At 42.5% G+C, this 13796-nt stretch overlaps 1 protein-coding gene and 1 non-coding gene across 4 annotated transcripts in view; both read right to left on the bottom strand.

The window, feature by feature from the left end:
* TICRR (TOPBP1 interacting checkpoint and replication regulator) overlaps positions 1-13796 on the bottom strand; it is a 52903-nt gene that overhangs the window by 25702 nt on the left and 13405 nt on the right. For all 3 annotated transcript variants that reach the window (XM_066238844.1, XM_066238846.1, XM_066238845.1), the window contains exons 6-8: positions 9777-9916; positions 9050-9262; positions 829-980 (exon numbers count right to left, since the gene is read on the bottom strand). In XM_066238844.1, the coding sequence (XP_066094941.1) occupies positions 829-980; positions 9050-9262; positions 9777-9916 (505 nt within the window). The remainder of the gene's footprint in view (positions 1-828; positions 981-9049; positions 9263-9776; positions 9917-13796) is intronic.
* Positions 8340-8471, bottom strand: LOC136311398 (small nucleolar RNA SNORA42/SNORA80 family). Its single transcript, XR_010726786.1, has one exon. It is a non-coding gene; the product is annotated as a small nucleolar RNA SNORA42/SNORA80 family (small nucleolar RNA).

The following is a 13796-nucleotide window of genomic DNA, read 5'->3' as shown; positions in this document are numbered from 1 at the left end:
AAAGCATCAATTCTCATACATGCCTTGACCAGGCAAGCCCAGGGTTTTGAACCAGCGACCTCAGCGTTCCAGGTCGACACTTTATCCACTGTGCCACCACAGGTCAGGCCTTGTCCCACTTATTTATGTATTCATTGGCTGATCCCTGTATGTGCCCTGACCGGTGACGGAACCTGCAATCTTGGTGTATCAGGGGAACACTCTAACCAACTGAGCAACCTGACCAGGGTTGAATAGTCTTTCTTTCTATCTTTAAAATGAACATGTTTAAAAAGTATTTGGACATGAATATAGCAAGTCTGCAGATCTGAACTTTCATAAAAGGATGATTCTATAAAGTAGTGATTGCCTAAGTATTAAAAGAACTCCTATTCGCTTAAGAGGAGCACAGCTTCGCTAACCACAAACAGAAGCGACAACACGGTCACAAACAGTGGTTTGCAATGCTCCCTGTGCATCAGGATCATTTAGGAGCTTTTTAATTGTATAGCTGCCTGGGTCCCAACACCCAGAGGTCTATGTCTGTGGGCCTGGAGGAAGGTGGGCATCAGCCACTAAAATGTTCTAGGTGACTCTCAAGTACAGGCAGAATTAAGAACCGCTGGCTGCCTTCTGCAGTCTCACTAGAGGAGAAGCCCATGTAAGCAGCCGACCTTCCTCGGGTTTCTACCTTATTAAGTCACTGTGCCCAACTTCCAAGATCTTCAGCTGTGCTCACTTCTTTGCTCACCTTATCATTCTTGAATCATACATGTATGATAAGCACATGACCCAAACCCACCAATAAGCAACGACGACACTTATGACACATCATCAGGGCTCTCTTACCTCTACGTCTTTGGTGCCTTTGGACTTCAAAGATGCTTTAATGGTTGAGATCATGTTCCGAGCACATGAATACAACTCGGTTTCTCCTGTGGCCACTGTCTTTTGGTAATTTTCACATATGTAAGATTGTAGCTCCTCTTCAGTTTTAAAATCTATGGGAATAAAAAAGTTAAATGGAAGACTTTCAGTCAAGATGGTGGAGAAAGAAAAGGCTGTGCTTGCCTCCTCCCATCCATAACTACACCAAAATTAGAATTACATTATAGAACACACTGGGGGCCCTGGCTGGTGGGCTCAGTGGTTGAGTGTCGGCCTGGCATGTGGATGTCCTGAATTCGATTACCGGTCAGGGCATACAAGAGAAGTGACCATCTACTTCTGTCCCCCTCCCTTTCCTCCTCCCACAGCCAGTGGCTCAACTGGTTCGAGTGTTGGCCCAGGCAGTGAGGATAGCTCAGTTGGTCCAAGAGTGTCAGCCTCAGTCACTAAAAATATATAGCTCAGTTGATTCAAGCATTGGCCCCAGACAGTATTGCCAGGTGGATCCCTGTCGGGCTCATGCAGGAGTCTGTCTCACAAACTCCCCTCCTCTCACTTGGAAAAAAAAAAAACCACACTGGGAACCACCGAAAGATTAGCTAGAAAGAAGTCCCGTAACTAAGTGTTTAAAGAAGACATGTTGAGACTGGTAGGAAGGGTGGAGATGCAGACCAGGCAGGTGCCACACCGAGGGCTCTCTCAGCTGCTGAGGCCCCCTCTGAGGAGCAAGGGATCCCGGATAAGCCACGAGCATCAGTTCTGGAACAAGGAGCCCCCATAATATCTGGCTGTGAAAACCAGCAGGATCACATCAAGAAAGAGAAAGTGTTTCTGTAGCTCAAGGTGTTCTCTTAAAGGGCAGGGGCACAAACTCACTTGTTCACAAACTCACTCACTCTGGTGATAATAAAGAGCAGAAATAAACCAAACAGAATCTAAAAACGAATACAAAAGATGAATAAAAACAAGAGCTGGTTCTTTGAAAAGAAAAACAAGATGGATAAACCTTTAGCCAGACTCATCAAGAAATAGAGAGGACCCAAAAAAGTAAAATCAGAAACAAGAGAAGTGACAAGTGACCACAGAAATACAAAGGATTATAAGAAAATACAATTGTACATTAACAAATTGGACAAACTCAAAGAAATAAATAAATTCCTAGAAACATACAATCTTCCAAAACTGAATAAGGAAGTAACAGAAAATCTGAACAGACTGATAACTACTAACAAAATCAAATCAATAATAACAAAACTCCCAACAAACAAAAGCCATAAACCAAATGGCTTCACAGGTGAAATTTATCAGACATTCAGAGAAAAATGAACACCTATCCTTCCCAAAATAGTACAAGAAACTGAAGAGTAGGGAAGGATCCCAGACTCATTTTAGGAGGCCAGCATTATCTTGATTCTAAAATTAGCATGACCTGGCCTGACCTGGCGGTGGCACAGTGGATAGAGCGTCGAACTGGGATGTGGAGGACCCGGGTTTAAGACCTTGAGGTCACCAGCTTAAGCGTGGGCTCATCTGGTTTGAGCAAGGCTCACCAACTTGGACCCAAGGTCACTGGCTTGAGCAAGGAGTTACTCAGTCTGCTGGAGGCCCATGGTCAAGGCACATATGAGAAAGCAATCAATGAACAACTAAGGGGCCTCAAAGAATTGATGCTTCTCATCTCCCTTCCTGTTTTTCTGTCCCTCTCTGACTCAGTCTCTGTCAAAAAGAAAGAAAAAAAAAAAGAAAAAGATAAACCTCACTGGCATAGATTTTCTTAGAGGAAGTAACCAAGTTATTCACAGGAAAAAAATAAAATTATAGGCCAATATTCCTGATGAAAATAGATATAAAATCTACTAATGTGATATAACACATAAACAAAATGAAGAATAAAAAATCATGTGATCCTATCAACAGATAGAAAAAGTATCTGACAAAATCCAGCACCCATTTAAAAAGATAAAACTCTTGGCAAAGTGGAAAGCGAGGGAACACATCTCAGCAAACCCACCGCTAACGTCACACCAACAGTAAAAAGCTGAAAGCCTCTTCTTTAGGATCAGGAACGAGATAAGGATGTCCACTTCACCACCCATATTCAACACAGTACTGGAAGTCTGAGTTACAGCAATTAGGCAAGAAATAAAATGTGTCCAACTTGGAAAGGTATGATTAAACTCTCATTATTTGAAGATGACATAACACTATATAAAGAGAACCCTAAAGATTCCACCAAAAAACTATTCGTGCTGATAAATGAATTCAGTAAAGTAGCAGAATACAAAATTAATATTTAGGAATCAGTTGCATTTTTTTTTTTTGTATTTTCTGAAGTTGGAAACGGGGAGGCAATCAGACAGACTCCCACATGCGCCTGACTGGGATCCACCCAGCATGCCCACCAGGGGGCGATGCTCTGCCCATCCGGGGCATTGCTCTGTTGCAACAAGAGCCATTCTAGCACCTGAGGCAGAGGCCATGGAGCCATCCTCAGCGCCTGGGCAACTTTGCTCCAATGGAGCCTTGGCTGCGGGAGGGGAAGAGAGAGACAGAGAGGAAGGAGAGGGGGAGGGGTGGAGAAGCAGATGGGTGCTTCTCCTGTGTGCCCTGGCCGGGAATCGAACCCGGGACTCCTGCATGCCAGGCTGGCGCTCTACCACTGATCCAACCGGCCAGGGCCTCAGTGCATTTTTATAACCAATAATGCATTTAGAAATAGAAACTGCTCTGGCCAAGTAGCTCAGCTGGTTAGAGCATCTTCCTGATACACCAGGTTATGGGTTTGATCCTCAGTCAGGGTACATAAGAGAACCAACTAATGAGTAAATGGAACAACAAATCAACATTTCCTTCTGTCTCTGTCTGTCTGTCTCTCCCTCCCTTCCTCTAAAATCAATTTTAAAAACTTAAAGAGGTGCTGGCCAGTTGGCTTAGTGGTAGAGCGTCAGCCCAGTGTGCAGAAGTCCCAGGTTTGATTCCTGGCCAGGGCACACAAGGAGAAGCGCCCATCTGCTTCTCCCTCCTCCCCCCTCTCCTTTCTCTTTATCTCTGTCTTCCTCTCCCACAGCCAAGGCTCTATTGGAGCAAAGTTGGCGCGGGCACTGAGGATGGCTTTATGGCCTCTGCCTCAGGCGCTAGAATGGCTCGGTTGCAATGAAGCAATGCCCCAGGCGAGCAGAGCATCGCCCCCTGGTGGGCCTGCTGGGTAGATGCCAGTCGGGCACATGTGGGAGTCTGTTTCTCTGCCTCCCTGCTTCTCACTTCAGAAAAATTTTAAAAACTTAAAGGAAAATAGAAATTAATAAAACAATCCTATTTAGAATTGCATCATAAAGAACAAAATACTAGAAATAAATTTAACCAAGGTAAAAGACATGTACTCAGAAAATTATAATACATTGAAGAAACTATAAAAAATACACATAAATTGAAGCACATACCATGCTCGTGGAATGAAAGAATAACATTGTTAAATTGTTTATACTAGATTGACTGGTGGTAGTACAGTGGATAGAGCATTCACCGAGGACGCTGAGGTCCCAGGTTCGAAACCGTGATGTTGCTGGCTTGAGCATGGGATCATCAACATGATCCTATGGTCACTGGCTTGAGCCTATGGCCGCTGGCTTGAGCAAGAGGTCAGTAGCTCGGTTGGAACCACCTGGTCTAGGCATGTATGAGAAGCAATCAATGAACAACTAAAAAATCCTGCAAGTACGAGTTGATGCTTCTCATCTCTCTCCCTTCTGGTCTCTCTCTCCAAAAAGAAATTCGTACTACACAAAGCAATCTACAGAATCAATGCAGTCTTCATCAAAAAACCAATGGGATTTCTCATAAAACTACAACAAATAATTCTAAAATTTATACGGAACCACCTAAGACCCAGAATAGCCAAAGCAATCTTGAGAAAAAAACAAAGTTGGACGAATCATGCTACCTGTTATCAAAATATACTACAAGGCTAGAGTAATCAAAACAGCATGGTACTGGCAGAAAAACAGACACATATATCAATGAAAAAAAAAAACTATTAAAAACTGGGCAGAAGACCTAAATAGACATTTCTCCCAAAAGGACATACCAATGGTCAACAGACATGAAAAGCTGTTCAACATCACTAACAAACAGGAAAGTGCAAATTAAAACCATAATGAGATATTACCTCACACCTGTCAGAATGTAGCCACTAAGGAAAACATGGAAGTTCCTCAAAACACTAAAAACAGAACTACCATATGACCCAGCAATTCTATCTTCAGAGAATTTATCCAAAAAAACCCAAAATCCTATTTTAAAAACATATATGAACCCCTATATTCATCGCAACATTATCTATCGACAACAGCCAAGACATAAAAGCATTTGTCAATGGACAAATAAATAAGGAAGATACAGTACATATAGATACAATGGAATATGACTCAGCCATAAAAAAAACAAAATCTTGCCATTTGCAACAATATGGATAGACCTAGCGGGTATTATGCTCAGTGAACAGAGAAACACAAATACTGCATGATTTCACTTATAAGTAGAATCTAAAAAACAAAATGAACAAACAAAACAAACTCATAGATGTAGAGAACGAAGTGATAGCTGCCAGGTAGGAGGGGAGTTGGAAGGATGGGAAGAAAGGTGAAGGCGTGAATTAGTACGCTATACACCGAAAACTAATAATGTATGTACACTGTAATTGAAAAAAATGTAAATAAATGAAGTTAAAAGGTCAAACTGATCATCAAACCCAGCGGAAGTCAATGTAAATATTAAGCAATGGTTTTCCACTGGCCACCCAGGGGGCCTCTGGCTATGTCGGGGCTGCTTTGACTGGTGGGGAGGCGGAGGGCGCTGCGGGCACACAGCAGGCCCAGGCCCAGGATGCTGCTCTGCATCCTGTTGGCCACAGAGAATTGTCTGATCCACAAAGTCAGTAGTCAGGGTTGAGAAAGTGCAGAGACAGTGATTAATTTCAAAAGACTTTGCCCATAAAGTATACATGTTATCAATTTAAGGGTAACTACTAATGGAAAAGAAATAAACTATATAGAGCGTCCAAACCTAATAGGAAGGAAAGAGAAGAATTAAAAAAAACTGGATGGGCCCTGGCCAATCAGCTGAGTGGTAGAGTGTCCACCCAGCGTGTGGAAGTCCTGGGTTCAATTCCCAGTCAGGGCACACAGGAGAGGCAACCATCCATTTCTCCCTCCTTCCCCCTTCTTCCTCTCTCTCTCCCTCCTGCAGGCATGGCTCAATTGATAGAGCACATCAGCAGCGGGTACTGAGGATGGTTCTGTGGAGCTTCTTCCTTAGGTGCTAAAAATAGCTCAGTTGCGAGCATAGCCCCAGATGGGCAGAGCATCAGCCCCAGATGGGGGTTGCCAGGTGGGTCCTGGTCGGGACGAATGCAGGAGTCTGTCTATCTCCCCTACTCTCACTCAAAAAAAAAATTTAAAAAAGAAAACTGGATGAACCCCAAAGCGTGCTAGAAAGAAAAACAATAGGAAACACAAAATAAGGCACAAAAGTATACTCCAGCTGATTAGAAATCATAATAATTATAAACATGTCTTTTGCAAATACAGTCACTGGTTAAAAGACAGAAACTGTCAGATTGGATTTTGGAAACAAAAAAGTATGTGCTTATAAAAGGCATACCCCGCCCCAAAAGAAGGCATACCCAAAACAATGACAAAGAAACACTGGAAATAAATGAATAGAAAAGATATTGAGGCAAACACTAACCAAAAGAAGGCTAACGTAGTTATATTAATACCAAGAGAAACAAAGTTGGAGGCATAAAGTCACTAGGAATAAATTAAAAATGACCATAAAGCCTGACCAGGCGGTGGCACAGTGGATAGAGCATCAGACTGGGATGCCGAGGACCCAGGTTTGAAACCCCGAGATCGCCAGTTTGAGTGCGGGCTCATCTGGTTTGAGCAAAAGCTCACCAGCTTAGACCCAAGTTCGCTGGCTCGAGCAAGGGGTCTGCTGAAGGCCCGCGGTCAAGGCACATATGAGAAAGCAATCAATGAACAACTAAGGTGTCGCAACGAAAACTGATGATTGATACTTCTCATCTCTCTCCATTCCTGTCTGTCTGTCCCTATCTATCCCTCTGTCTCTGTAAAAAAAAAGACTATAAAAAGACAATCACAAGGAAGATATAAACAGTTCTCTTTCTCTGTCTCTCTCCTATCTAAAATGAATAAATTAAAAAAAAACTTTAAAAAAATTCTGTGTTAAAAAAAAAGTGAGAGAGAAACAGACTATAATTGATCTATTTTTTTAAAGGTTTTATTTATTCATTTTAGAGAAGGGGGGGGGAGGAGCAGGAAGCATCAACTCCCATATGTGCCTTGACTGGGCAAGCCCAGGGTTTCGAACCGGCAACCTCAGCGTTCCAGGTCGATGCTTTATCCACTGCGCCACCACAAGTCAGGCTGATCTATTTTTTTAAAAAGAAAGAAAAGCTAGCCCTGGAAAGTTGGCTCAGTGGTAAAGTGTCAGCCCGGTGTGTGGATGTCCCAGGTTCGATTCCCAGTCAGAGCACACAGGAGAAGTGCCCATCTGCTTTTCCACCACTCCACCTCTCACTTCTCTCTCTCTTTTCCTTCTACAGCCATGGTTCAATTGGAACAAGCTGGCCTTGGGTACTGAGGATGGCTCCATGACCTCTGCCTCAGGTACTAATAAGAGCTCAGTTGCTGAGCAACGGAGCAACGCCCCAGATGGGAATAGCATCGCCCCCTAGTGGGCTTGCCAGGTGGAGTCTGTCTGCCTCCCCTCCTCTCACTGAATAAAAAACAAAAGAAAAAAAAGCCCTAGCTGGGTAGCTCATTTGGTTAGAACATCATCCTGATATGCCAAGGTTGCACACTCTATCCCTGGTCAGGGCACATGCAAGAATCAACCGATGACTACATAATTAAGTAGAACAATGGATCAGTGTGTGTGTGTGTGTGTGTGTGTGTGTCCTTCTCTCTCAAATCCATTTAAAAAGTAAATGAAAAATGAGAAGAAAAATAATAGGAAAAGAAAAGCTACTGGACTAGAGTCTTTTGCCCAACTCTGAAAGCCCTCCACAACCTAGCCCTAGATTCCGCATGAACTTCTCCCTCCCTCTTCCTACACAACACATCAAACTTCTTGAACCACGTGTCTTCCAGCCAACCACAGCTCTTCTTTGTGACTTTGTACATGCTAACCCTGTCCCATCCTCTTCTTCTCTGACCTTCCCACCACCTTCATTCTGCTCATTCTTCACAGTCTAACCTGGGCTCCACTGGCTCCTTAGAGACCTCCTCAGCCTGCTCTAGCCCAGGACTGGCCTTTCCTTTCTCGACTCCTATTATGTCTTTACTTCCCAAACGAGCAAGTGTTTTCTGTTGTGGATTCTCAACTCTTATGTATTCGTTTTATTGGTTCCCATTATATGTACTATATATAGCTGCTGATTTCTTTCCTTCCACTGTGCAACCCACTTCAGTGCCTGCAGCCTACAGGCGGAAGCCAGGCAACAGTTCAAGGCCACAATTCTCTGTGCCATGGGACACTATGAGACTCAGGGGGACAGGCCTGCCATAAAAGCAAACCTATGCATTATATCTGCTGATTACTGTTGTTTGTAGCAGGGTCATAAATCTAAGGAGAGGACATTATCTTACTAATTTATTGTGCTCCAGCCCTGGCTGGTTAGCTCAGTTGGTTAAGAGTGTCATTCTGAAACAACAAGGTTGCGGGTTCGATTCCTGGTCAGGGCACACACAGGAAGCAGCCAATGAATGCATAACTGAGGAGAACAACAAATGAATGCTCTTCTTCCTTCTCCCCTCTCTCCCTTTCTCTTTCCATCTCTCTAAAAATCAGTCAGTGGCCAGACAGCTCAGCTGGATGGAGCACCATCCCGGTGCAAAGGTTGCCGGCTCAATTCCCCAGTCAGGGCACACACAAGAGCAGCTCAGTGTCCCTGTCTCTGTCTCTCTCTCCTTGCCTCTCTCAAAAAAAAAAATTATTGTGCTCCCCCATAACACATTTGTGGGCATGAAACACATATGCAATAATATGCATTATTGTGAATGTTTGTTAACTAAAGGATAAGACTGAAACTTATAAAAATAGGATGGTACAGAGGAGTACGCATGGATTCAGACTTCACACGCTATGGAAGAGGAGATACCTTTAGGTCTGGGACTTCCTGTTCTGCCTCTGCTTCCGGGTCTGCCCATTCTTCCGCCAACTGGCTGTGGGGGCCCCTTCTCCCCAGCGGCATCGGGGCTGCCCTCGGGGTGCAACTTCTGAGCCTTGACGTTCAGCCTGGCTACATTCAACATCTTCAAGGAGCGGCACATGGTGTTCATCTTCTGCCTCACTGGAGTAGGAGGGACACCTCCTACCAACACATTGTGGGCAGAAAAGTAAAATAAATGTCACCCCTGGGGAAGCAAGAACTGCTCTAGTTACAAAAAACACCACTTTTATTCTATACCAGGAGCTATTTTTCCCACTTTAGGATGTAGTCACTTTTCCTGGAGGTTTATGCTAAAGAAATCACTAAAGAACAAATCTTTTACACACACAATATTATTTATAATGATAAAAATAACAATTAAATGTTCAACAACATAAGAATATTGTAAATTTTGTTAAGCTGTGAGATGGAGTAGTAACTGAAAAGGCAACGTAGCAGATGAACAAATAATTTTGTAAGTGGCACACAAAAGTTGTATTTAAATTTCTGTTATAAAAACGAAAATGGTTTATTCATTAAGAAGGAAGAATTGTACTATTGTACTAAGAACTTGTTTATTCAGTTACCATTTCAACCTCATTTTAGGGAATGAGGTCAATCTTTTAAAACAGTCTCAAAAAAGACTGCTCAAGAAACCTGCTTTGTAAGCACCTACGTTTCTTTTTGCTGTCTTCCGGGTTCAACAAAGCACACCCCTCCCACGACCTTCTCAGGTAGAACTCAGACAGGCCACGTGTTAATTCACTTTCAGTCTTGGACAATTCTTCCTTATTAGGTGAGGCAGCCTGCAGTAACCTGTGAACAAGTCAAGGTTGTCTGGTATAAAAAAGCTGAAATTCCGATTTTCCAAAATGCTTTAAGACAAAACGACAACAACAAAATTCATTCTCTTTTTATAAGCTAATCAAAAGATGTCCCCAAAGAGGTCTTCAAAAATATATTTGCTCAGGAGGTAAAAGGTCCCTTTTCTCATTTATAATTTGGACAAACTAAGGGGCAGAAGCTATCTGTTCATAGAACCAGTAATCATTATGTATCTAGTATTGACTTTTTTTAAAAAAGATATTTATTTATTTATTTATTTATTTACAGAGACATAGAGAGAGTCAGAGAGGGATACATAGGGACAGACAGACAGGAACAGAGAGAAATGAGAAGCATCAATCATCAGTTTTTCGTTGCGATACCTTAGTTGTTCATTGATTGCTTTCTCATATGTGCCTTGACCGCAGGCCTTCAGCAGACCGAGTAACCCCTTACTTGAGCCAGCGACCTCGGGTCCAAGCTGGTGAACTTTGTTCAAACCAGATGAGCGGATGACCTCAGGGTCTCAAACCTGGGTCCTCCGCATCTCAGTCCAACGCTCTATCCACTGCGCCACCGCCTGGTCAGGCAACTTTTTTTTTAAAAGATTTTATTTATTCATTTTAGAGAGAGGAAAGAGAGAGAGAGAGAGAGAGAGAGAGAGAGAGAGAGAGAGAGAGAGAAGGAAGGAGGAGCAGGAAGCATCAACTCTCATATGTGCCATGACCAGGAAAGTCCAGGGTTTCAAACCAGTGACCTCAGCATTCCAGGCTGATGCTTTATTGACTGTGCCACCACAGGTCAGGCATGTATAGTATTGACTTTAAAAAAAACTTTAAATTTATTCATTTTTTTAGAGAAGGGTGTGGAGGAGCAGGAAGCATCAACTCCCATATGTGCCTTGACAAGGCAAGCCTGGGGTTTTGAACCGGTGACCTCAGAGTTCCAGGTTGACGCTTTATCCACTGTGCCACCACAGGTCAGGCTCATAAAGATTCTTCATGTCCTCGGGTATATGTCTAATTATGGCAGCTGTTTCACTTCAGGACTTCCATGGTGACTTTCTACTCAGTGTCCACACATTAAAGTACAAGATGATGAAATACAGTGTAATAAATGCCACAATGACTTCTGAATAATTCCTTCACAGTGCAGTAAACTAATTTGGAATTAATAAGAGGAGAAATAGGACAGTGGTGGTTGGTTACTAAATACTCTTCCACCTAGAGCTAAATACCAGTCACTAAAGAAATCACAAAAATGGGACAAAAAATGTATCACTTGTATTTCACTATCTTCCACTACCTGATATCACGTGATTTAAAAATAGGGTAAAGTTACGGTACCATTGGTTGAATTGCACATGCAGCAGACTGTCTCCCTAAGTGGCTGGTGTTTCCTTTACAAGTGGGGAGTTTGCCTTTTTATTTTCTTAATTTTTTTTAATTGAAAGGCAGGGAGACAGGGAACCAGAGAAACAGACTCCCGTATGCACCCCGACTGGGATCCATCCAAGAAAGCCCTTTAACAGGGTGATGCTCTGCCCATCTGGAGCAGCTGCTCTGTTGCTCGTTGCTCAACAACTGAGCTATTTCAATGCCTGAGGTGAGACCATGGAGACATCCACAGCGTCTGGGGCCAACTTGCTCAAACCATTTAAGCTATGGCTGGGAGGGAGGGAGATAAGGGGAAGGGAGGAGTGGAGAAGCAGATGGTGGCTTCTCCTGTGTGCCCTGACTGGGAATGGAACCCAGGTCATCCACATGCCAGGCTGATGCTCTACCGCTGAGCCAACCAGCCAGGGCCTTTCTCTTAATATTTTAGAATTTTGAACTTTATAAATACACAGATAAGTAGAGAAAGCATTATTAAGTGATAGGTATTTATCTCCTTTCAAGATTAAATACTTAATAGTTTACCATATCTGCTTCAGATCTTTTTTATTTATTCTTTTTTTTTTTTAGAGAGGAGAGAGAGAGGGAGAGAGAGGAGAGAAAGACACAGAGAGAGAAGGGGGGAGGAGCTGGAAGCATCAACTCCCATATGTGCCTTGACCAGGCAAGCCCAGGGTTTCAAACCAGCGATCTCAGCATTTCCAGGTCGACGCTTTATCTGCTGCGCCACCACAGGTCAGGCCCAGATCTTTATTTTTAATGAAATTAAACATTATAGACACAGAGAAAGCCCCAAACTTTTCCCATCTCTTCCTCCCAGATATATTCCTAGATTTGTGTCTTACTTATAGAGACATATATATGGATCAACACCAACACAAACTATTTTATATGCTGTGTTTTAAAAATATTATATAACACCATCCTTTGCAATTTGATTGTATTTAAACCAATTTTATATTGGATAGCTTGTCGTTTTTAAATGATTTTTAGGAGCTCTGTACTAATTTGGGTACTAATCCTTTGTTGGTTATATGAATTACAGCTCAAGTCTTTTCATCATATAGAAATTTTAAAATTCATTATAGTCTTATTTTCCTTCTGCAGGTGAATTTTTGGTCTTATTTAAGAAATCCATCCCCAGCCCTAGCCAGTTAGTTCAGTCAGTTAGAGCATCGTCCAGGAACAGCAATGTTGTGGGTTCAATCCCCCATCAGGGCACATACAAGAAGCAAGACCAATGAATGCACAACTAAGTGGAACAACAAATGAATGCTTCATTCTCTCTCTTTCCTCTCTCTGTCTCTCTAAAATCAATCAATAAAAGAAAAGGAGAAAAAGAAATCCATCCCAGTCTGATCTAACCTCTTATGGTTAGATCTATATTTCAGATTTCTTTTTTTTTTAAGATTTCTTTTTTTTTTAATTTTTTTTTTAAATTTTATTTATTCATTTTAGAGAGGAGAGAGAAAGGGCGAGAGAGAGACAGAGAGGGAGAGAGAGAGGAGAGAGAGACAGAGAGAGAAGGTGGGGAGGAGCTGGAAGCATCAACTCCCATATGTGCCTTGACCAGGCAAGGCCAGGGTTTCGAACCAGCAACCTCAGCATTTCCAGGGCGACGCTTTATCCACTGCGCCACCACAGGTCAGGCTCAGATTTCATTTTTTAATTTATTAGGAATTTACCATCGTGTATGCTATGAAATAGAAATTGAATATTTTTCTTCTGAAGAGCCAATTGTTATACCACCATTTACTAAGCAGTCTGTTCTTTTCCTTGATCTATAAATGCTGTCTTTTGACTCTGGCCAGTTGGTTCAATGAATAGAGAGCATCAGCCCAATGTGCAGATATCTTGGGTTCAATCCCTGGTCAAGGCACACATGAGAAGTGATCATCTGCTTCTCTTCCCCTCTTGCAGCCAGTGACTCAATTGGTTTGAGCATTGGCCCCAGGTGCTGAGAATAGCTTGGTATATCCAACTGTTGGCCTCAGGCACTGAGGATAGCTCAGTTAATTCAAGCATCGGCCCTAGATGAGGGTTGCTGGGTGGATCCCTGTTGGAGCACATGTGGAAGTCTGTCTCTCTATCTCCCTTCTTCTCACTTAAAACAATAAAAAAATAAATGCTGCCTTTGTCATATGCCAAGTTCCCATATGTGTGTGGGTCACTTTCTGGGCTCCCTATTCTGTCCCATTGGTGCACTTGTCGATCCTTACAGCAATACTCTACTACAGTTTATGGTGAATTTTTACCTCATAGGAGAACCTGTTTTGTTCTTAGCCTTTTTGAGCTGTAACATGTCCATGAATCAGAGGACTCATTATTATTAAGAGTTCAATTCTTCCCAAATTGATCTATAGACTGTATGCACTCAATCAAAACTCCTAGCAGGCTGTTTGGTGGAAATTAACAGGCTAAATCTAAAATTTATATGGAAATAGAAAGGATCAGAATAGTGAAACCAATTCTGGGAA

This window comes from Saccopteryx bilineata, chromosome 7 (genome assembly GCF_036850765.1).
Source record: "Saccopteryx bilineata isolate mSacBil1 chromosome 7, mSacBil1_pri_phased_curated, whole genome shotgun sequence".
In the NCBI taxonomy this organism is placed as follows: Eukaryota; Metazoa; Chordata; class Mammalia; order Chiroptera; family Emballonuridae; genus Saccopteryx; species Saccopteryx bilineata.
Note: the sequence above shows the minus strand (reverse complement) of the source record. Positions and strands in the feature narration are given on the sequence as shown.